This window comes from Bubalus bubalis, chromosome 13 (genome assembly GCF_019923935.1).
Source record: "Bubalus bubalis isolate 160015118507 breed Murrah chromosome 13, NDDB_SH_1, whole genome shotgun sequence".
In the NCBI taxonomy this organism is placed as follows: Eukaryota; Metazoa; Chordata; class Mammalia; order Artiodactyla; family Bovidae; genus Bubalus; species Bubalus bubalis.
The window spans coordinates 2,139,984-2,164,305 of NC_059169.1; the positions used below are offsets into that span (position 1 = coordinate 2,139,984).

At 50.5% G+C, this 24,322-nt stretch overlaps 1 protein-coding gene and 1 long non-coding RNA gene across 2 annotated transcripts in view; both read left to right on the forward strand.

Annotated features, from left to right (window-relative positions):
* The first annotated feature begins 18 nt into the window (after nt 1-18).
* COL4A1 (collagen type IV alpha 1 chain) overlaps nt 19-24,322 on the forward strand; it is a 137,744-nt gene continuing 113,440 nt past the window's right edge. The window contains exon 1 of the mRNA XM_025263080.2: nt 19-237. Coding sequence (XP_025118865.1) covers nt 154-237 — 84 coding nt within the window. The 5' untranslated portion in view covers nt 19-153. The remainder of the gene's footprint in view (nt 238-24,322) is intronic.
* LOC123464847 lies at nt 14,946-22,495 on the forward strand. The gene is made up of 2 exons (XR_006639880.1): nt 14,946-19,734; nt 19,995-22,495. It is a non-coding gene; the product is annotated as an uncharacterized LOC123464847 (long non-coding RNA).

A 24,322-nucleotide genomic window follows, 5' to 3' on the forward strand; every position in this document is an offset into this window, starting at 1 on the left:
CCGCCGCGAGCCGCCGCGCCCGGGACGGTGCGCCGCGCTCGAGCCCCGGCCCTGCCAGAGTGAGCCGCCCGCCGCCGCCTGCGAGAGCCCGGCCGCCGGCTCTGCCGTCCCTCGCCGCCCCCCGCCGGTCCCCGCCGCCCCGGGCTCGCCGCCATGGGGCCCCGGCTCGGCGTCTGGCTGCTGCTGCTGCTCGCCGCGCTCCTGCTCCACGAGGAGAGCAGCCGGGCCGCCGCGAAGGTGAGTCCCGGTCGGCTGGGCTGCCGGCGTCCCGCCCTGCGCCCCGGCGCCCCGCGCGGCCCCTTTGTCCCCGGCCGGAGCCGCCCTCCGGGCCCGGGGGTCGCGCGCGCGCGCGCCGCCGCCGCCAGGAGCACTCTCCTGGCCGGTCCCTGCCGGGGCCCCCGTGGGCTGCGATGGCGCACGCCTTAGGGAGCCGCCTTTGTTGTGGGCTGGGTAGGGGCGAGTCAGGGGACTCCTCGGGAGGGGAGCGAGAGAGCAGAGCTTGGTGCGCCCCGCGCGGCGTGAGGGTACCCGGGAGTCCGCGGGACTTGAACTCACACCTCGGGCTCGCCTGGCCGCCGGGCGCCCTCACCTGCGCCGGGCGCCCGAGGGGGCCGGGGCGGGAAGGGTGGACAGGCGTGCCCCGTGCTCTTCGGAGCCCCACACATGTGCCCGGGCGTCGCTCTGGGCGTGTTTCTCTGGAGCTTTGGAGACTCTGGTGGTTGATGCTGAACAGTCCTGGGCCCTTTGCCTGGAAACAGCTGTCTTCTCGCTTTCCCACGACTTTGCTGTCGCCGAAACACGCTAAGGAGCAGCGGCGGGCCTTTCTGTCCTCCAGCTTTCAAACGCTTCCAAACTCCACTCTATGAGTTTTATTAATATACCAAAAAAAAAAAAAAAAATTGAAACCACGCTATATCTGAGTGTGAAACCAAAACGAAACTCCATCTATTGTTCTGTGCAGAGATTGTTTTGCTAGTTTTCGTTTCCTCGGGCTGTGTGTTTGCCCAGAAAGGATCTGGGACTGAGGCTTGCAAGAGTGGAGGCGTCCAGCTTTGGACGATCCCTGATGTGCTGCTGTTCATTACTTTTTTTCCTTCCCCCGAGACCTCAGCTGTTCCCCACCGTCACAGACTTGCAGACAGAACCCCAGGAACGTGTGGCTTCCCCCCCAACCCCCCAACTATTTAAAAATGATGTTACTGCTTTTGGCATTTCCCACTTACTCTTTAACTGTTTCACATAATTTGGCTCTCAGGTTTTTTTTTTTTTGTTTTTCCTTCTCTTAAAGAAGAATGAAGCTCACTGACTTGATTATATATAAATGATGAACTGTTACTTGCCGGAATGAACTGACAATATGCATACATACCTTGGAACTGAGTCTGGCTCTTGGCTGGCTGCTGTCACTGGGTAGGGAACGACACCAGTGGTTAGCTTCAGATTTTTTTCTTGCAGCCCAGAGGCCAGCCAGCACCCTAGTCGGTTATTGAAACGCTCTCTGGTCATGATGACAAAATGCTTCCAACAGAGGCAGCTCTTGAACTCTTTATTTGGGTCTAGAGCTTCTGACGCAAAGATTTCACACTTCCAAGGAGAGGTGGCAGGGAAATGAGAGAAGTTCTCTGTTTGGAATATGAAGCTCTGTTTGCACTTGAGTTTTCCTATTGATGATATTAGCAAAGCCAAGCCCATCGTAAGAGGCGGCTTTTTAATTAGCTTCGAGCGTGAAGCAGGAGCCACTCAGTGAGTGAGAAGCCAAACTCATTGCTGTTGAGTTTGGGATTATTTCACTTTCCTTGAATTTTTCTTAAAGCCCAAGTGCATGTTCCTGTCCTGGCTTTGCTTTATCCCTCACATCTCATGTTATGTTTTAAGACATCTGGCAGGTGGACACCCTCTGATCACCAGTTAACTTCATGGGTCTTATCATTTTGTCATATTTTTTTTCCTGGTTTAACCAAGAGAGAGAAAATGTGTTAATATGCAAATAGCTTATTTCTGTATGAGAAAATCCATTTAAAAATAATATCTGGCTAATTTTAAAATTGGTCTCACTTTTCATGCCATCAGTAACTTTTTTTTTTATTTTTTAAACTTACCTCCTTCCAAAATCAACTGTTAGGGGTACCAAATAGTTGAATAATTTCCATATTGATCTGAGCAAAATATCATTTAAAAATGCATTTCTAATGATAAGATGCTGCCCATAGACCAGATCCTAATTCAGAAGCCGACACAATTGATTCTTGGATTGCTGGCTTTCCTGGAGTATCTGAGCTGTGTTGCCTGCACGGGTACACACAAACACCACCTACTGTGTGTCAGGCACAGGCTGCCCTTGCTGTTGCTATTACGCACAAGAAAGGTGTTTGGTTTTATGTTGGGTCCTATGTGCTATGGCCATACTGTTCATTTACTAGCGGGCAGGTTTCCTAAGTCAGGGATTTTTTTTTTTTTTTTCTCATCGCCACACTCCTCCCTAACTTTTCTTTCTTAGGCAAGAATGGAGGAGTAAGATGCAGACCCAAGAGAAAAATCTGCCCATAAAGTTATGATTGAGGGTCCTCTGTTCTGAGTCATGCAGTCAGGAGCTGAATAAATCCTTCCTTCTGCAGCCTCCAGACGCCCCCTTTCCGACTGGTCTGTGTGATGCTTCTTGACAGATTACTTCTCAGGATCAGACATGTGAACTTCTCCATAGCGTGGTGATGCCCGCCTAGGGTGCTGGCATCTCTAGACTATTAGTCACTCTTCTGGGACTGAATGACCTAGAACTTGGGTGAAGGGAGGTTGAACTCGCATGTGAGTGTGGCCCACGTTCTTCTGGGAATGTCAGTTAAATGAGAGGGCTGATTTCTGACTTAGTTCCCGAGACAGCACCATGAACCCAGTCCCTGGAGGGGGCTTGGTGAGGACAGAGTCTAAACCATCACGCTCTTCACATCTGGGCTGCCTCTCGTACCAACCAGGAGAAAAGTGTGCAACCCTTGTGTGTGAGTGCACACTCACAAAATTATGAATGTGTGTGTTAATGCTTCCCTGGTGGCTCAGATGGTAAAGAATTCACCTACGGGAGACCAGGGCTCAACCCTGGATTGGGAAGATGCCCTGGAGAAGGGAATGGGAACCCACTCCAGTATTCTTGTCTGGGAAATCCCATGAACAGAGGAGCCTGGCCAGCTACAGTCCATGGAGTCCCTGAGAGTCAGACATGACTGACTAACACACACGCGTGTGTTAATGGTGTAGGCATACACACACACACACACACACACACACACAGGACTTAAGGACCAGAGGGTCCTAAATGTTGTGTCTGCTTTCATTAAGCAGATTATTTCCGAGGACTCGGTAACCCCCTGCCTCAGTTTCCCTGGCAGATCTGCCCTCCGGCCCAGGATCCTGCCTTCATCCCACACGTGTGCCCCAGTGTGGCTTCAGGCCACACCCTCCACTGGACATTGGCTGTGCTTCAGAGCGTAGACCCTGCCCTCCCCCGCCAGGAGGGCTGCGGTCTCCTGAGAAATAGAAGGAAACAGGCCAATACAACCCAGGCTGGCAAATGCTACAGTCAGTGCGAACCCAGGGCCATAGGAGCACCTAACCCAGCTTTGGGAAAGTCAGGGGAAGTTCCAGGAGGGCATCCCACCTCTGAATCTGGGAGAGGAACGGGAGCCGTAGACCCCGTTCACAGCTTCTTATTTCCCTGTGAATCGCCGTGTGCATCACACTCAGAAGCTTGGACGGCCCTTCCCCAGCCCTTTCACCCCTCAGGCTAGGCTGTCTTTGCACTGAAAGATGACCTTGAGGGCTTCCTTCTCTGAGATACCAGGATACCACTGCTTCACTCACAGTTGTGATGTGCAAACATTCCCCTGGGAGGGGTGGAGACACACTGATGGCCCGGGTCTTGGAGAGCTGTGATAAGACCCCTGCTCACACCAAACTGGGGCCCTCTCCAGAGCTCGCAGATGGCTTGGGATGTTTGCAGAGTTGCAGCACGGATGACCGATTCGCGGGTGTGAGTGCCTTAGGAGCTGAGCTGGAAAACCTCCCCTCAGTGGGGCAAGGCCGTGAGGGGATTCTCAAACCCTGCGTTATTCATTAACAAGACTGTCTGCAGATTTCTTGGAACTGGTAAGGATGGTCGTCCCTGAACGAGTTTGGTTATCTAGTTAAGAACTGGTAGAGCTTTTGCAGAAAAATTGAACCCACAAGTGATGCGCCGAAACGAATCCTTTTAGAGTTGGGGGGGGGGTGGTGTCTATCAACGAGTAATTTGCAACTCTTGTTTTGGTGAGGCAATGTTTGCTCTAAGGATGGTTTCCTCAACTGGACGAGTATTGGCCTCCTGAAAACATCTCCCCAGCAGATTGGGTATTCTGAGTGCTGGGGCTCCAGTAAGCAAAAGCAACAATAGAATGCCTAAAATAATATCATCAGAGCATTGCTCTTCCTGCTATTATTAAACAACCACTAAAAAAATGTGAGCTGTAGAACAGAAGACATATCCCACCCACTCTGGTGCACACAATGAAAGGGGATGTAAAACAAAATGCTCTGCTTGTCAGCGTGTCCTGAGGTGCTCACCACTCTGAGTGGCTTTGGAGGAGCCTTTGTGGTCTGGCCCTCGGGGACCGCTTCCATCCTGTGTTTGAGCCATTGTCTTCCTGGCCTTCATTCCCTGACATCCGTTTGCCTGGAATCCTTCTATTTCTCTGCCTCTCTGTTCTTCCAGACCCCTCAGTCTGGGTGGACCGCAGGGGTGGGCTCCAGCCGGCTTCTGGCTCTCTCCACCCTCCCCACTCCCATGATCCATCGGCATTCCGTGAGGGGGACACCAGACCTTCCTCTGGAACCCCAGGCTGGTGTCCACACTCTCTTGAACATCTTACCTCTGCTGTCCTGCGTTAACACTCTGCCTGTGCCATGAGCCCAGTCGTGTCCCGCCCTCTGTGACCCCATGGACTGTAGCCCGCCAGTTTCTTCCGTCCAATGGATTCTCAATGCAAGAATACTGGAGTGGACTGCCATTTCCTTCTCTCAGGGCTCTCCCCGAAGCTTTGATCACAGACTTAACCAACATGACGAGAACCGAGCTGCCATCCTTTACCCAGACTGACTGCCCTCCTCCACTTGCCCGTGCTGGTCACTGACGCCCCTATGTTTCCTGACGCTCGGCTCAGGGACCGTGGCCTCGTTGGAGACGCTTGTCTTTGACCTTGGGTCCCCGGGCACTCGCTCTCCCTCTCCCCCTGCTGTCCACTCCTCCGGGTCCCCCAGGCTGGCCCTTCCAGGACCCCCGCTCGGGCAGGCTTGCTGCACACCCCTCCCGGCTCTTGCCCTCTTTCCCGCCTGTCTTCTCTCTAGCATGTTCCTCCCAGTGTCCTGAGGCTTCAGAGATCCCTCATGACCACGTGATTCCTCTGCTCGCCATCCCACAGCGGCTACCTGCTGTCTGACCAAAGGTCCCCCGCCTCTTTGGCTGGGTGGCTTTTTTGGTTTGTCTGTTTTTTAATGAAGACTTGATTGCTTACAGCCGTTTTAGGTTCGAAGCAGAATGGAGAGGAAGATCAGAGCTTTCTCACACACCCTCTCTGACCCACAAGCACAGTGTCCCCCAGTATCACTGTCCCTCCCCAGGTGGCACGTTAGGTCACAGCTGATGCACCTGCCCTGATGCATGATCGTCATCCAAGGTCTGCGGCGGACCTCAGGGCTCACTCACCTCTGTATCTCCTGCGGGTCTGCACGGATGTGTAAAGGCACGTAGCCCCCACTGCAGCATTCTGCCGTGTGTTCCCACTGCTCTGAAAGGCCTCCTGGGCTTCCCAGGCGGTTCAGTGGTAAAGAACCCTCCTACCAATGCCAGGGACAGGAGACATGGGTTTAATCCCTGGGTCGGAAAGATCCCCTGGAGAAGGAAGGAAATGGCAACCCACTCCAGTGCTCTTGCTGAGAATCCCACGGACAGAGGAGCCTGGGGGGCTACAGTCCATGGGGTCGGGAAGAGTTGGCGACTGTTTAGTGACTAAACAGCAACAGCAACAGAGGTCTTCTGTGCTCTGACCGTTTACCCCCTTCGCTCCCCAAACCCTGGCAACTGGTGATCGTTTCACTGTCTCCGTACTTTTGTCTTTTCATTCGGCTGGCATCATTACATTATGTAGACTCTTCAGATTGGCTTCTTTAGCTTTTTCTTAGGCGCTTAAAATTTCCTCCACGTCTTCATGACTTGATAGCTCACGTTGCCTAATATTCCATTGTCTGCGTGGACCACAGTTTATCCTCTCACCTACTGAGGTACACTCTGGTTTGCTTCCATGTTTCAGCCGTTTTGGGTAAAGATTCTGTAAACATCCCTGTGCAGGTGTTTGTGTGGATCTAAGGTTTCAGCTTTCGGGCAGTTACCCAAGGCGGAACTGCTGGGTCGCTTGGGAAGAGTAGGCTTGGTTTCGGAAGACGGAAGACGGCAGTACGCTGTGGCTGTACCAGTTTGAATCCCACCATCAGGGATTGAGCTTCCTGTGGCTCTTCGTCCTCGCCAGCGTTTGGCTTTGTCACAGTTTTGGATTTTGGCCACTTGAATGGATGTGTAGTAGTATCTTGCTGTTGTTTTATTTTGGCTTGCTTGTGTATACTCTTTGCAATATGGATTCATGAATTTATCTGGCTTTGTTCCTCATACTCCCCAGCCTGCAGCATGGGTAGTTGTCATGAAGGATTTATCCGTGTCTCGTGGAGCAGTGTAATCTCTTTGAGCCTGGGGTCCCTGATCCATTAAATGAAGACAACTCAGAAGTATCTGCAGATGCCTTTAAAGCCTCAGAGACGTCGTGTGTGTGTGTGTGAAGCCACTAAGCCCTCAAAACACGTCAGTTGTTATCACGGCCATGTGGCTGGTATCGTGTTGTCTTGCGTGTGATGGAACCACACCCTTGATGATATTGAGATTGAGGTGCTGGAGAACAGAGCTTCTTTGAAAAATGCCTGCACCATCTGGGGAGTGCCTGATGCCTGGGGGGAGCCGTGAGTTACTTGTATTGGGGCCAGTGTTCCCGGCTGCCTTTCACTCCGGACCCCGGGAGATGCCGGCAGGAATTGAGGGCTGGCTGCCAGAAATTGTGTTGTGTTGCTGACCCCTGTGGTAGAGTTAGGCAACAAAAGGAAAGTAATGCCAGTGAAGGTGTTTCCTCTCAATTGGGCATTTGGAGTAGATATTCCACCACAGACTAAACACGGCTTGGAAATATACACAAGGCTGAGCTCTGTGTAAATAGTTTATTCCGTGCTTTAGTAATATTCCTGCTTTGCTAGGTTTGTTTTTTAGTCTGCACACTCTAAGAGCATTTCTTGTCATCTGAGTTTTAAAGCTTGCCTGACTTGTGGTCAAGGGAAAGACAGATGGCAAGCGCCCACATCAGGTATTAAGGCAATATATTCCATGCGTATCTGTTGGTTCCCTTGCTGGTAAAGGGTGTTTCTCCAGCCTCCTCATTTTCTGCTGCTCCTGGAGTCAAGATTCTGTCCGGAGTTTTGGAATTACTGGTGTTTATTACTCGGTTCTTGTCTTGGTGTGCTGTGGGCCTCTCTTTCCTACTCAGCTAATAGCAAGAGAGGCTGGCCATGCACTGGGAGAGGGCAGTGTTCCCATTTCATCAAATTTCCCAGCACTTGGAGACCGTAGAGCCATTCGGACAGAGCTGGACCGACTCAGTAAATGTTGTCCAACTCAGTGGACTGTGTAGAGGCAGTGTTCCTGTATTTGAAGGGAAATTAAATCGAAATTCTTACAATATTTATATTGAGTCTCTGCTTTAAAAATGAGCATGTTCCTTTGTGAAGAACAAAAGTCAAGGATTTTTATGTGTAACTCAGTTTCCAAAGCTATTTGCACAAGCTTTTCCTAGCTCCCACTCACATGCCTAGAGGATCTGGAAGATATCGTATATCATTGCTGCTCATATCTAAGGACCGCAGGCTGAAACAATACAACGTCAAGAATAAAAATCAAATGAGTATCTCCTAAATACATGAAATAACATCACAAATAACTTTCAGCAGAATAGAGATGCATGGTAGCCTAGGTCTTCACTTGAGAAAAATAAATGCCCCCAACACTCCTCCTTTAGCATATGGGGCATTTTTGAGGGTACAGCGTCAGTCCTGGTTTCCTGTTTCAGAATGTTACAGATGGGCCCAGTGATAACTATTATGGTATTGTTTCATTTCTATTAAAGAAATAATATTAATGTGTATTTTTATAAGTGGCAAATTTGGTTACTGCGTCTCTGACAATATTTTTAAGAACTAAGTGCATTATTTTTGTAATAGGGAAAGCCATCAAAGTGTATTCTAAAACCCAGTTATCCTTTTATGCAACCAGTGACTTTTTCTTTAGCATGAGAACGTTAATTTCCACCTCATCCAAAATCTATCGCTGTCATGTCCAGCTCTTTGTGACCCTGTGGACTGCAGCACGCCAGGCTTCCCTGTCCTTCACTATTTCCCGGAGTTTGCTCAAACTCATGTCTGTTGAGTCAGTGATGCTATGTAAGCATCTCCTCCTCTGCCACCCACTTCTCCTCCTGCCCTCTGTCTTTCCCAGCATCAGCATCAAATAAGTCCGCTCTTCGCATCAGCCAAAAACATCAGCTTTAAAAATGTCAGTTTTTAAATATAAACAACTCCTTTTCTTAATTAGCTTTACTTTTTGAGTTGCATTTTATATAACTTTAATGTCACGGAGTTATTGCGGGGTTGTGTGAAACTTAGGTCCCCACTATCCCTGCATTAAAGCTTGCGTTAGGGTGGTATTGTTACAATCATGATTACCTCGAATGGACGAGGTCCATCATGGTGCTGAGCGGGTGTGGGAGCACCCGAGACGCGTGTCTCCAGTGGGTGGTGGTGATGCTGCGGGCGCCGGGGACCACAGACCTCACCCCTTCTCCTCGCTCCAGGGGCGGCCCCGTGATGGAGGTGAGCTGTAGCCACGCTCTTCTGAGTGGTGGTTTGTGCTCAAGTCGATGCTGAGCCGCTGTGGCTGTCCTCCGAGCCTGACGACCCCTTTTCCTGTTGGTTGTTGTTACTGGGGGCAGTTCCAGCCCTGTGGTGCCACTGGGGGAGGGGGTGGGTTTGGGGAGTGGGAGGGTCCCGATGCAGGCATGTGGGGTGTTAGGGTGCTGGAGGGGGCTTGGCGATGGGACGTGGAGATGTGGTGTACGGTTTTTCGTGTTGATCCACGGTATATCTGCGTTTTCCCATCTTTATGGCTCCATTCTCACTTTCGCGTCTGCGGATGGTGGGCTTGGAGTTTGCTTAGAGGCTTCCCAAGCCAGGACTCCAGGGTGGGCAGGAGCCCTCGAGTGTGACTTCATCTTCTTGCCATGCCCGCCTCACCTACCACCTCCTCCGAGGCTTGGCCCCTGAACGAGGAATTTCTGTTCTCTGTGTTTTTACAGCCAAATCCACTTCCTGGAAATTACAGACCACTTGGGGTTAGTGGTTTAAGATAACTCGTCATTTTTGGTCAGGAAATGGCCTGTAAAATTAAGATGAGCTTGCCAAAGCAGGAAGATGGGTTCATGGTGGGAAAAAAATGCTGCAGCTTGGATAGTGCAGCTCCTGGGTCCATGGGTTTCGGGTAGGTACACGGCACGGTCCCCAGTCAGCCCCAGTCGCTGATAAGCTGGGGTGACGCACTCCTCACCACACAGGACGAGCTGCAATCTGCTCAATCCATCCCGCATTCACCCCTTATCTTTAACAAATACTTGTGTGTGTAAACATTACGTGAGCAGCAGATGCTTCTTATCAGTTTGTTAAAGCAGCTTTGAGCAAATAGCTTCTGGATGCCTTAGTAATAGTTAAAATGTGTTTTCCTAAGTACTTGGAAATAATGAAATTTTATTTCTTTATTCTTGGAATTCAGGCTTTTAAACCTTTAAACAATTTCTGTAATCAGTCATTTTTTATTATTTCTTGTTGGCCTTAAATTTTTCTCTTCTTTCATGGAGGTTTTCATTCACTAACATATTATAGAGATGTGTGCTTTTTTCTTGACTGGAAAACACATTTGAGACACATCACTTTGGGCACTGTTTTAAGCTGGAAGCCAAATTTGTAATCAAAGTGCCTTTTTTTTTTTTTTTTCACATTAGTGAAAATAAAACAAGCAAGGCTAAGAATTCACCTAAGCACAGAACACAAATTAATCTGTTCTGAGCTCAGTGTCTTGCTTATGACATTCAAAATAATTTGAAATTGCATTCAGTAAGTGAATGTTGAGCAGTCACTCTGGGTCAACAAACATGCAGTCAGGGAATCCCTGTTGTCCACTGGTTAGGACTCTTCCAGTCCTAGACTCGCACTGCTGGGGGTGCTGGTTCGATCCTTTGTTGGGGAACTAAGATCTGGCAAGCCACTTGGCACAGCCTATATATATATATATGTACGTACGTATATAATGCATATGGGCTTCCCAGATGGTGCAGTGGTAAAGAATCCACCTTCAGGAGACCCGGGTTTGATCCCTGGGTTGGGAAGATCCCCTGCAGGAGGAAATGGCAACCCGCTCCAGTATTCTTGCCTGGAAAATTCCATGGACAGAGGAGGCTGGCAGGCTATAGTCCATGGTGTCACAAAGAGTCAGGCACAACTTAGCAACTGAACAGCAATAAAACACATATATTAGCTATATGTATACCATACCTATTCTGCATGTATCAATATAATTAAAGGTATTCATTTGTACATTTACTCATAATTAATATTTATTGTACACCCAGGATGTAGAACAAAAAGCAGACAAGTATTCCTACCCTCAAAGGTTGTGTATGGCATTAATACAAGCAATTTTGGCCTTTGATCATGCTGAACTAGAAATTATTTTAAAAGATGTCTCTCTTGGCGGTTTTAGAAATGGCCCAGCCTCAGAAATTCGACTTTGTTAAAAGAGTTACAAAAAAATGAAGAAAAGAACTAAATTTTCTTATAGGAAATATTACTTATTTTGTGTCTCTAAAGTGAATTCACGAGACTAGCAAACATTCAAGATTATTCCATTTATTTAGAGATTAGAAATTTTGAAATATCTCTCGGGTGGGAAATGAATTAGCTGGGTTTTCCTCTCTGCCCTGGAAATTACACAAAGCTGGCTACAGGAAAACAACTTGGATTTAGGGTGGACAAAGGCATCAGATGAGGAAATACCAGATGTAGGAATGGACATCAAAAAGCAAGAGGGTTTCTCCAGTGTTCCTGGCTCCCAGGCACTTGAGCGAGAATGGTGTGTGTCCCAACAGTGATGATGCAAGACCGTGGTCCTCTGCCTTACTTTGAGCTGCTGGGTGGCACGGCCGCGGGACCCAGGGTGGAGGGGCTTGAGGCCAGCGGTCGGGAGGGGGTGGTTTTGTAACCAGCAGGGCGGCGCCCCGGGGGCCTCCAGCTCAGAGGGTGCAGAGGTCATGTCACCTTTCTCAGTATGGAAACCCTGGGGGGACAGCCCCCAGAGAGAAGGGCGGGTGTCCTCTGACTCAGCACCTTCTTGAAGCTGGAGGAGATCTGGTCACAGCCGGCCCCTGAGCCCTTTTCTCTTGAGTTATGCCGTTTGGCAGAATTCAAGTCTTGTTCCAGGGACCAAAGTTTTCCAGATTTCCTGGGCAAAACCCATCTAATTTGTGACTTAGGGACCAATGAATCAGAAACATGAAGCCTGTTTGTGGGAAAATATTGAGTGGCTTTAGAAAGAAAACGTAGGTCAAAGTTCTGGGTAAGATGTATTAGCCATCTGCCCTAGACAGGGGCAGGCCACATCCCATGTTATCTTGCTGCTGTGAAAAGCTGTTAATGTAAAAATCTCTGCTTAAATGTATGTTGTTCAGTTCAGTTCAGTTCAGTCGCTTAGTCGTGTCCGACTCTTTGTGACCCCATGAATCGCAGCACGCCAGGCCTCCCTGTCCATCACCAACTCCCGGAGTTCACTCAAACTCACATCCATTGAGTCGGTGATGCCATCCAGCCATCTCATCCTCTGTCGTCCCCTTCTCCTCCTGCCCCCAATCCCTCCCAGCATCAGAGTCTTTTCCAATGAGTCAACTCTTCGCATGAGGTGGCCAAAGTACTGGAGTTTCGGCTTCAGCATCATTCCTTCCAAAGAACACCCAGGGCTGATCTCCTTTAGAATGGACTGGTCGGATCTCCTTGCAGTCCAAGGGACTCTTCAAGAGTCTTCTCCAACACTACAGTCCTTTTGTTGGAGAATGATTATAGAAATGACCCTTAAAAGGCTTAACCCTTAATTGGCAATTCTCTTCCTAGAGTGGAGGGTGGGTAAGGCCAGCTGAAGTTCCCAGGATGCCCAGGTGTCATAGTAACGCATTCAAGCCGCATCTGCCACACCAGAGCAGAATGGCCTGGTGGACTGCAGTCCACAGGGTTGCAAAGAGTTGGACACGACTGAAGCGACTTGGCACGCGTGCACAGAGGGTATTCCTGTTAATCCCAAGCTTCTGACTGATCCCTTTCCCCTTTGGTCACCGTAAGTTTGTCTGTGTGCAGTGCATTTTTAAGGAGGCAATGCTTGGAGCATATTTCAGACTCTTAGAGAGACATTTTCCATAGATTCGGTCTAGGGGGGATTTGGTTATTGTTGTTCAGTCACTAAGTCGTGTCCGACTCTTTGCAACCCCGTGGCCTGTAGCCCTGCAGGCCCTTCTATCTGTGGGATTCTCCAGGCACAGATACTGGAGTGGGTTGCCATGCCCTCCTCCAGGGCAGCTTCCCGACACAGGGATTGAACCCACGTCTCCTGCTTGGCAGGCGGGTTCTTTACCACTGAGCCTCCTGGGAAGCCTGGGGGATTGGATAGTAGGTTGTTATAGTCAGATCTGTTGAACACGATTTATCGAAGAGGAAGGCCTGACTCTGACAGTGGATATGAGAAGTGCTCAGTTCGACAGTGTCGCCAGAGAGCTGGCCGTGAGGAGCAGGCAGGATGCAGGCACTTCTGAGGCGGGTGGGAGAGCTGAGCAGGGAGGACAGCTTTGGCGAACATGCATCTCATTGTTGAGATTGGACGCGTGGCGTTTCTCTCTCGTTTTCTGGGACCACTCATGGCCTCTGGCTGTGCGCAGATCCCATGTCCTCAGCTGTGTCTTGGTTTCTCTGTGCCTCTCGGCCTCCTGGGCAGTGGTAGCATCGTTATGAGGTTGGGACACGCAGCCCCTGTCTGCTGATTGGCTTGTCGATTGCCAAGGCGTATGGGACAGTTGAGATTCGGAGATGCATCTAGAATCTGTTCATCTGCAGATGGCAGAGGTGGGAGTAACCGCAAGAATCCAGTTGAGAGTTCTGAAAGTATAGAAAAGAGAAACCCTTTCTGAGCAAATGTGACGGAGCCCAGGCTCGTCAGGTGTGCACAGAAGGACTCTCGGGGAGGCGTGAGTCCCAGGAGGTACCGCCCACTTCCTGAAAGCCCTCTTACTGTGGGTGCCTGCTTTGGGGGTGCAGGATATGGAGACTCATAAAGTCGAGCTTTTCCCATCAGCCACGTGGGGCAGAAAATGGGGTGTGCAGGGTGCCAGCCAGCCCAGGCCTGTGACCTCAGCCTGATCATTAATCATTCCCAGCATTCCCATTCACTCCTGCAGCGTCCTGATCTGAAAGATGAGTTGTGTGAATAGTCTGGTGCTGAGGAGATTACGTGGTTAACGCTTCCCACCTTATCTTGAGGAACAAAGTGCATTCTTTGGGGCTGAGATGTGCTGAAGGATTTAAAGGATAATATCAAAAATTTGGGAGATTTGGATGTAAAATGCAGAGATAGTCGAAGAGACTAGCTGGTTTTCACCGCTTTTCTCTGCTCCTTGGCGTCAGTGAAGCATGTCCTGGAAGGAAGGACATGAAGGCAGAGTTCGGGGACATCGCTTCTCTTTTTATGAAGTAGAGTTGATTTACAGTGGTTTGTTAGTTTCTGGTGTACAGCAAAGTGATTTAGCTACACCCACACACGTATATACACACACATACGTATATATGTATATACACATACATTCTTTTTCATGTTCTTGTCCATTATGGTTTACTATAACGTATTGAATCTAATTCTCTGAGCTCTGCAGTGGGTCCTTGTTTGTTTTATAAATGGTATGTATATGTTTATCCCCACCCCCTAATTTCTCCCTCCCCTCTCTTTCGCATTTGGTAACCTTAAGTGTGTCTTCTATGTCTGTGAGTCTGGTTCTGTCTCACAAGTTCAGTATGTCATATTTTAGAGTACATCTATAAGTGTTATCACATGGTATTTGCTGAGGTGTATTAAAAAGCCTCTTGATGAAAGTGAAAGTGGAGAGTGAGAAAGTTGGCTTAAAGCTCAACATTCAGAAAATGAAGATCATGGCATCCAGTCCCACCACTTCATGGGAAATAGATGGGGAAACAGTGGAAATAGTGTCAGACTTGGGCTCCAAAATCACTATAGATGGTGACTGCAGCCATGAAATTAAAAGACACTTACTCCTTGGAAGGAAAGTTATGACCAACCTAGATAGCATATTCAAAAGCAGAGACATTACTTTGCCAACAAAGGTCCGTCTAGTCAAGGCTATGGTTTTTCCTGTGGTCATGTATGGATGTGAGAGTTGGACTGTGAAGAAGGCTGAGCGCCAAAGAATTGATGCTTTTGAACTGTGGTGTTGGAGAAGACTCTTGAGAGTCCCTTGGACTGCAAGGAGATCCAACCAGTCCATTGTGAAGGAGATCAGCCCTGGGATTTCTTTGGAAGGAATGATGCTAAAGCTGAAACTCCAGTACTTTGGCCACCTCATGTGAAGAGTTGACTCATTGGAAAAGACTCTGATGCTGGGAGGGATTGGGGGCAGGAGGAGAAGGGGACGACAGAGGATGAGATGGCTGGATGGCATCACTGACTTGATGGAGGTGAGTCTGGGTGAACTCCGGGAGTTGGTGATGGACAGGGAGGCCTGGCGTGCTGCGATTCATGAGGTCGCAAAGATTCGGACACGACTGAGGGACTGATCTGATCTGATCTGATTTCAAGGTCAGGAGGGGATGCCACTAGAATTCTTGGGCAGGTGGGGCTGGCCTCGTCCTGGGAGAAAGGCCAGCAGCGGCCTCAGCTTCTCGGTGTGCGCGCTCCATGTGGAGACGGGCCTGCCCGCCCTGATGCACCCACTTCTGTTCTTGGCCCGCAGCTCGGAGACCCGACCCTGGGGAAGCCTGGTGACCGTGAGCTCTGGCCACTGCAGGGTGACCCCTTCTGCTGTTCACAGACCAGCCCTGATGGAGGCCAGAAACCGGCCCAGGGTCGCAGGCAGAATGAAGTGGGGTGGAGGGGGACTGGGTGCCCATGGTGGAGGGGGCACTGGGTCCCGAGGCGTGGAGGGGAGGGAGCTCCAGGAGACGGTGCTGCAGGGGTTGGGGTGGGGCGTGCACAAACCCCGCAGAGGCGGCAGCCGTGATCCCGGTTGGAAAGCGAACACTCAGAGGGTGGGGGTGTGCAGTTTGGGGGTGAAGCTGGAGCCCTGGGAGCTGGAGGAGCCAGGCGGCCTGGGGAGCCTGTGAAGAATGTCCTGGCCTTTTAAGGGAAACTCTAGTGTAACATAAACATCTCGTGGGTCATTAGATGCCCTGATGAAGCCGGGAAAGCAGGAAAGTAATTGTGTCTCAGACGTAAAATTTAAACAGTGCAGAGACATTTCATGTTGAAGTTTCAGCTGCACGGACCCAGTTCCCTCTGGACACAGCTGGCCCGTCCCGGTGTCTGAGCTCGTCGTGTGCCCACGTGTACACTTGTGGGGGCATGTAAGCACACACTACCTCTCGTAGGAGAAGACAGGAGGTTTGGAGAGAAGAGGTGGTCTGTGATGTGTGGCCCCTGTTGGGGACAGCCTGTGGCATTGCGTGCATCTCCTGTTCCTTTGCTTCTCGAGTTTTCCACCTAGAAGGAGCAGGGTGTTAGTACTTAGCTCTGATGAGTGGTGTGTGTATCTCCACACAATTCTGAATGTAGATGTGTCTTCATTTTCTTTCCAACTATGTCAGAGGCAAGAAGAGGAGAAGGGGTGACAGAGGCTGAGATGGTTGGATGGCGTCATGATGGACATGGTTTGAGTAAACTCTGGGAGATGGTGAAGGACAGGGAAGCCTGGCATGCCGCAGTCCATGGGATTGCAGAGTCAGATGCAACTTAGCGAGTGAACAACAAAATATCGAATTAACTCACATTGTCACAGTTTTTAGTTTTTGTCTGTGCAGAGAACACACACACACACACACACACCCCCGTAATAAAAGTTGGCACAGTGAAGTGAGGACACTTCTGTCTTTCAGACGCTCTACCTTGTGGTTAGATAATCTTTAAACAGATTGTGGTTATAGAGATAAAAGTCCACACATCTCTTAACCCGTGCCTTCTTCCCTAAGTGGTAGCAGGTCTGAGTGTGACACGCATCCTCTTGTGTGACCAGCGTTGTGAACCCCAGGGGTGCAGGTCTAGTTTGTCCAGGGCAGCACGCAGGCTTCCGGAGTCCTTAGCAGCTTTTTCCTGAGTCTGGAAACAGGTGCTGCTTCCTGGGCTGCAGGTACTGCAGCTCCTCCATTCGTCCAGGGAGGAAGTGTCTCTTTGGGCAGCAGCTGCCGGGAGCTCTGTCTGCACTTCCTCCAAACAGACAGCTCGGAAGCCCCCTGATGGGAGGTGCCTTTGATTCCCAAGGTCGCATCCTTGAACTCCAGCCAGGCGCGCTCCCCTGCGAGGCCCCCTTGGGGAGGCTCCCAAGGACACCGGACTCCCTTCTGGACACGGTGGCCTCTGGCCTCTGGAGGAAAGTTCTGCACATGCAATAGGAACCCCAACATAAACCCCATTTGTTCCGGATTCAGTGGGAGAAAAGGGAGCCTCAGCTCCAGGGGGCATTCTCGTTTGGAGAGGAAACGGGGACCCCCAGGCAGACAAGGAATTCCTGGGACTGGCTCCTCTGTGGACCCCAGGCTGGCAGGGGTCCAGGCTGCAGCTGCCCCGACCATGTGGACTCCAGCCTGCCGGCCTTGGGGCCCAGTGGGGACACGTGCTGTCTGGCTCGCCGCTGAGACATCCCAAGCCTGGAGCAGGGCTGTTCTTGTGGTCCAAAGGTGGATGAAAACAATTGAGAGCCTTCTTTCCCTGTAGACGTTGTCAGAAAGGATGCCTCTGTGCGCCTACCGCCCTTTCCTCGGCCTTGGAAGCCCCCCGCCCCCGCCCCCCCATTGACATCAGGGTTGGGGTGGGGGGTGCCAGACTCTCCCCAGGTGGGTGGCCCCGGGGCGGGGGGTCACAGCCCCGCAGCATGCCTTGCCTTCCCCCGCCCTCTGCCTGCAGTTTTCCAAACGCCACTCCTGAATTTTCTGGAGTTTTGAGTTGTTTCCAACCCTGTTTGGAAGGAGAGCTTTGAGCTAACGCAGACCGCCGAGTGGGCTTCTTCCTTGAGGCAGGGCTGGTGGGATGCGGCCACGGGGTCGGGGGTGGGGTGGGGTGGAGTTTGGGGTCGGCTCTCGGGGTTTCAGAGGCAGCGGGAGTGCTCCGTGCTCGTCGTGGGGAGACCTGATCAAGCAGACCATCCAAGAGGCTGCTGCAGGGCCAGCCCTGGGCCAGGCTGGGGTCCAGCCGTGCCCACCCAGCACCTAGTTTCCTGGGGCCTGTCTGTCTGTCCGTCCCCCGCAACACGGAGGGGGCGCAGGTCCTGAGGGCGGAGGCTGTGTGTGAGAGTTAACTTTCAGGGCCTGGAAGCCGAGCTCCAGCCAGCTGCAGGGCCCCCGAGGGGTCATCGGCCGCTGACCTGTCCCTCAGGGTCCTGTCCCCGTGGACATCTGCCATGTGTCCCCGCCAGCTGGCTCGGACCCCTTTTCTGTCTCACAGCAGCGGCCCGGTCTCTCTGGGGACTGCTCCCGCCGCCCCCCTCACTCAGGATGCGTGTCCCGGGATGACCCCTGGCTGCCTCTCATGGCCAGTCTCGGCTGCCTTGGCCCTGAACTGCCCGTGTCTCCGCCCCCGGGCAGGCCCCCTGCTGTCTGGGGCTGACTCCTGGTGTCAGACCTTCCAGGCGCCCTCATCTCTTTTTCACCCCTCCCCCACCCTAAGACCCGCCCTGGCCTGCCCTGCAGCCCCTCCCAGCACCCCCCAGGGTGAACAACGCCCGTGAGTAAAGCAGTGACCTGCCCCCGTCTCTCCTTGGCCCCCGGTCACCTCGCCCTGCGTGTGCACATCTGGCCTTGGGTCCCCGTCACCTTCGCTTTCTCAGCCTCCCTGCCCCGGGTGCATCTGTCCTCAGGTCGCTCCTGTCTCAGCCTTTCCCTCCTCCCGCAGCCTCTCCAGCTTGCCCTTGTATGTGCTGGGGTCAGCCTTGGCCCCTTTACCATCTGTGCGGTGAGAGCCCAGAGTCCCATTACAGAAGGCCTGACACAGACCCGGGTAGGGCGGTGCCATCAGATGTAACTTTGTGCTCTTTGGTGGGCGCTGGCAGATGTGCTGGGAGGCGTATTGGTGTCAGTCGTTGTGCATCTGTAGTGGTAGTAGCAGCGGCGGGAGTGGCAGGTAGACTGTTGCTATTAAGAGACTAAACGGACATGCGTTTGAGCAAACTCGGGAGATAGTGGAGGACCGGGAAGCCTGGTGCGCTGCAGTTCCTGCGATCGCAGAGTCAGACACCACTGAGCGGCTGAACAACAGCGGTACTAGCGTGGTAGCGGATGTGGTACTGGCAGCCGCAGCGGTTTTAGTGGGTATTAGCAGCGGTAGTGGCGGTATTCACGGCCGTGGGAGCGGCAGCAGCAGCATCTGCAGATGTGTCAGTAGTAACGGCAGGTGCCGCGGCGGCGGCAGCGCCGGCTGTGGATGTCTTAGTAGGTCTGTCAGTGTCTGCGGAGATAGCGTCGTATCAGTAGACGTGTTCGTAGTATCAGTAGAGGTGCGAGTACCATTAGATCAGCAGGCGGAGCGGCAGCGGCATCTGTAGATGTTAATAGTAGCGGTATTAGTGGGTACTGTGAGGGCAGCAGGTGCAGCAGCAGCAGCAGCAGTGGCATCTGTGAATGTATCAGTAGAGGGCTTAATACCTGCGAGGGGGCAGCCGCGGTAGTAGAGGGGTTAGTAGTCTTGGTAGAGGGGTTAGTAGTCTTGGTAGAGGGTTAGTAGTCTTGGTAGAGGGGTTAGTAGTCTTGGTAGAGGGTTAGTAGTCTTGGTAGAGGGGTTAGTAGTCTTGGTAGAGGGTTAGTAGTCTTGGTAGAGGGGTTAGTAGTCTTGGTAGAGGGTTAGTAGTATTGGTAGAGGGGTTAGTAGTCTTGGTAGAGGGGTTAGTAGTCTTGGTAGAGGGTTAGTAGTCTTGGTAGAGGGGTTAGTAGTCTTGGTAGAGGGTTAGTAGTCTTGGTAGAGGGTTAGTAGTCTTGGTAGAGGGGTTAGTAGTCTTGGTAGAGGGTTAGTAGTCTTGGTAGAGGGGTTAGTAGTCTTGGTAGAGGGTTAGTAGTGTTGGTAGAGGGTTAGTAGTGTTGGTAGAGGGTTAGTAGTCTTGGTAGAGGGGTTAGTAGTCTTGGTAGAGGGTTAGTAGTCTTGGTAGAGGGGTTAGTAGTCTTGGTAGAGGGTTAGTAGTCTTGGTAGAGGGGTTAGTAGTCTTGGTAGAGGGTTAGTAGTCTTGGTAGAGGGGTTAGTAGTCTTGGTAGAGGGGTTAGTAGTCTTGGTAGAGGGTTAGTCGTGTTGGTAGAGGGTTAGTCGTCTTGGTAGAGGGTTAGTAGTGTTGGTAGAGGGTTAGTAGTGTTGGTAGAGGGTTAGTAGTGTTGGTAGAGGGTTAGTAGTGTTGGTAGAGGGTTAGTAGTGTTGGTAGAGGGGTTAGTAGTCTTGGTAGAGGGTTAGTAGCGTTGGTAGAGGGTTAGTAGCGTTGGTAGAGGGTTAGTAGCCTTGGTAGAGGGTTAGTCGTCTTGGTAGAGGGTTAGTCGTCTTGGTAGAGGGTTAGTAGTCTTGGTAGAGGGGTTAGTAGTGTTGGTAGAGGGTTAGTAGTCTTGGTAGAGGGTTAGTAGTCTTGGTAGAGGGTTAGTAGTCTTGGTAGAGGGTTAGTAGTGTTGGTAGAGGGGTTAGTAGTCTTGGTAGAGGGTTAGTAGTCTTGGTAGAGGGTTAGTAGCGTTGGTAGAGGGTTAGTAGTCTTGGTAGAGGGTTAGTAGTCTTGGTAGAGGGTTAGTAGTGTTGGTAGAGGGTTAGTAGTCTTGGTAGAGGGGTTAGTAGTCTTGGTAGAGGGTTAGTAGTCTTGGTAGAGGGTTAGTAGTCTTGGTAGAGGGTTAGTAGCCTTGGTAGAGGCACTGTTAGTATCAGCAGGCGCAGCAGCAGCAGCATGTGAATGCACCAGTTGTATCAGTAGGTGTATCAGTGTCTGCAGGCGTAGCCGTCGTCTAGTAGATACTTTGAGTCCCAGCAGGCACGGCAGCAGCAACAGCAGCAGGGGTGTCTATAGATGCAGCAGGGGTAGTGTAAATATAGCAGCTGCCCTGCACTGGCAGGATGTGAGATGAAGCCTGCTCGCCACTGTTAGCCGGCGGGCTTGCGCTGGGGAAGCGTGCAGGGTGGTGTGGGTGTGGACGGGGCACAGGGAGATGCTGTCACGGAGACTCAGGGTGCGGGGCGTGAGCTGGAAAGCTAATACTCGATGGGAGACGCGTCATTGAGACTCGCTTGTTGCCTTCAAGGCAGTTGGAGGGAATGGAGGGATGTGTACCAGCACGTGATGGGAAAGGACACTCCTGGCCAGTTGGTAAACGGCTGCAGCGTGAGGCGGTGAGAAGAGTCCCTCATGCCACTAAGGTTCTCTGGTGGAAGCTAGTGACCACGTGCCCCAGCTGGGCAGGGTTTCATGTCGCCCTTCACTATCTGATGGACAACAAACACTGTGATTTGGGCTCACCCAGGTCTAGACTTCTTAGCCTTCTTGACTATTTATAGATTTTTTTAATTAAAATTGAGTTTCTATATGAACCCACATGTTAGAAATAGCGACCTTCTTCTATTTTTGGTACCTCGCTTTCAGCATCACAGCAGATAAGCACTGACTCTTTTCCTTCCTCACCGTTTCTGAATAATCTGCTTGTTTTCCGCTTCTTGCTAATCTGGCGTTTCCTTCGGTCATCCTCCAGGGGCTAAAGGATTAACTAATGTTAATTCAACATTTTGAAATAATGTCATAAACTATGCTTCAAGGAGCACAGAGTACTTTTTGGAAGGTTGAAAAATGGTCCACGTTTGTGTTTCTCACATTTGGTTTGCAAAGATAGTACTTCCAGCTGCAGAGATGGGGGCAGCCCTTCCTCAGTGTTGTCATTGTGTAAGAGTGCTGCCTCTCACAGCTGTTATCCCAGGAGGAGGGCCTCACGGAGACCGGCTGCCATGTTCGGTGGGCCACTCGATGGTGTCAGAGAAGTTGGCGAGGTCCCCGGCTGAGGGATGTTCTGTTTACTGGACAAGTTCGGAGCTGGAGACTTGTTTTTACATCCAAGTGGTTAAAAAATGGGACATGTAGTTGGGGTGGAAGAAAAAGCCCTTCTTTTTCGCTGGTCCAAAAGAATTGGGTCATTCCTAAAGCAGACCAAGTTTAATATAGTAATCTAAATAGATAATTATATTGGGCAGAGAGAGAATATAAGAGAGCAAGAGCTTCAGATGGATATTTGGATACATTTTATAAAGTATATTTTTTAAAGAAAAGACTATGAGAAATGCTTTATATCTTAAAAAGGAAGAAAATTCACCTCTAGGGTAGTACGGACATGATTCCACATTCTCAGAACAGGACAGGAATGGGGCAGGTCCACAAGGATAATTGGCAAGGGCATTTTGAGACGCAACTTTTTAAAAAAGTCAACACACCAATTTAGTTCTGCAGATGTAGGACTGGGATGGGTCTCTGTCTATGGAGGTGCGATGTGTCAAGAACGTAATAAGCCAAAACAAACTCATTATTTGTGAGCAAGAAATGGGAGATTCTTGAATTTACTATATAATTCATTTTTGGAATATTTCCCCTGTAATACAAGCACTTAATTGTCTTCCTTTTCAATAGCATAATGGTGACTTTGTGATGCATTCATGAGAATTGTGAAGTTTGGAATGTGACTTTTATTTTAGGATTTTGAGGGAACTCCTAAAGGCATTTCACTTTTGACCTTTAACATGAAGCTTGTGGTCCATCGTTGCTGGGTAAGGGGCGCCTAGCGTGTGCATTTTTGTTGTGTCTGGAGGTTTGGCTGCATTGCACAATGAGGTGTGTAATACACATGGAGCAATTTTGCCTCCTCTTTGTTCCTTGAACAGATTCACATGTTCAGTTCTTTTCAAATTGAGCTCTAAAAAACACTGAGTTATTTATACTTGGCAAAGTTTATCATTTAGCAATGGATTCATAAACGAAAACGAGCTCCAGATTACAAGGGAAAATTGCCAATAGGAACAGAACATATTAATGAAGAAGAGAAAGATGGGGACGAGATCTCAGAAGGGGAGACCCAAACACAGGTATCTAATGCGCAGAAACTAGAGTTTGCAGGCACTACCACAGGGAAAAGAGGGAAGTTCTTTGGGGTACCCAGTGGATGTGGGGCGTGATTCAGGCAAAGACAGTGGGCACAGCCGGCAAGAGCGGTACAGTCTTCTGGGTGGCAGCCCAGGTAAGATATGCAAGTGGCAGATTCGTTGAACGATAATGCAAAGACAGTTAGTGGCTGAGAACGAAAGGGTGGTCTGAAATGGCGCTGGTTAGAAAGTTGAACACCAGTAACAAAGTTACGTGCGTGAAGTCCCAGGGGAAAACTCTCTGAAGGAATCATCTAAGCGCTCCTGGGGCTTCCCTGGTGACTCAGACGGTAAAGCATCTGCCTGCAATGCAGAAGACCTGGGTTTCATCCCTGGGTTGGGAAGATCCCCTGGAGAGGGAAATGGCACCCCACTCCAGCACTCTTGCCTGGAAAATCCCATGGATGGAGGAGCCTGGTAGGCTACAGTCCATGGGGTCACAAAGAGTTGGACACAACTGAGCGACTTCACTTTCACCTTTCAAACACTCCTAAGTGGCCGGTATCTGAGACTGGGAAGTTTTCCCCTGCGAGACAAGGCCCACGTAGTAGGAGTCTGGCATATTTTGGTTTCCTCCTGTGACCATAGGTGTGTATGTCAGTCTCAGAGCCCAAAAGAGAATGAATTGAATGTGTCTTGCCTCAGTTCAAGAGATGAGGAGCTGAATTAAGTAACCTGTTACATGGCTTGCCCACTCAAGGAACTGATGATCTACCTGGAAACTTGTTGCAGTGATGTCACAATGTCCCAAGCTGAGGATGAAACAAACTCAGAGAATGAGCCCATTTTGTGGGGAGGAGCAGAGGCATACTGAGATGACGGATGAGAGGTGCGGGGCTGAACCCCAGGAGAGCCTCACCTTCTATGGTGGATGGTGATTGAAAACGCAAAAATACAGGAGGTGAGGTACAGGGATGTATACAGGGCTTCACTGCTGCTCACTGGTAAAGAATCAGCCCACCAGGGCAGGAGACGCAGGTTTGATCCCTGGGTTGGGAAGATCCCTGGGTTGGGAAGATCCCTGGAGGAGGAAACGGCAACCCACTCCAGTATTCTTGCCTAGGAAATCCCATGGACAGAGGAGCCCGGCAGTCTACAGTCCATGGTGTCGCAGAGACTCAGACCCAACTTAGTGACAAAACATCAACAGTGGTTTCATGAGAAAAGGGGCTCCCGTGTGTCAGGAAGGTGCCAAGCAGTGCAAATGAAGTGAGACATTTGGGAACATTAAAGGTGGCAGGATGAGTCACAGCACCTGTTGCCCCGTTTGAAATACTTCCTGTAGGGTTGGAGCCATGTGGATAATGTAAGTGGTTTGTTGCACGCGGCTTGGAGAAGCTGTTTTGGGAAGAATTACAGAAAGAGGAAAAGCCACATGGTGATCATCCCGCTGGCAGGGATGACAGAAACCAGTGTCCTAATTGGTCCAAAGTGGTGCAGAAAGGAGAGGAAATCAAGCCCAAGAGTGATGAGTACAGATAATACGTGAGCAGAAAGGAAGATATTTAAAGGACCTGTTGGGTGGAGTGAAAGGAAAGGAAAGTGGGTGGAAATGGAGGAGAATGAAATAACTTTCCTGCCAAAGGAAAATAAGGAGAAATGGGATTTGGAAACCCAAATATCCATCGTAGAGGTAGAAAGTGTAACTTGTATCTTGGTAAAAGAAAATTTCCCTTTCTTGGTATGAAAAGGGAAATTGTTATCTCCTTGATCTTTGTATTA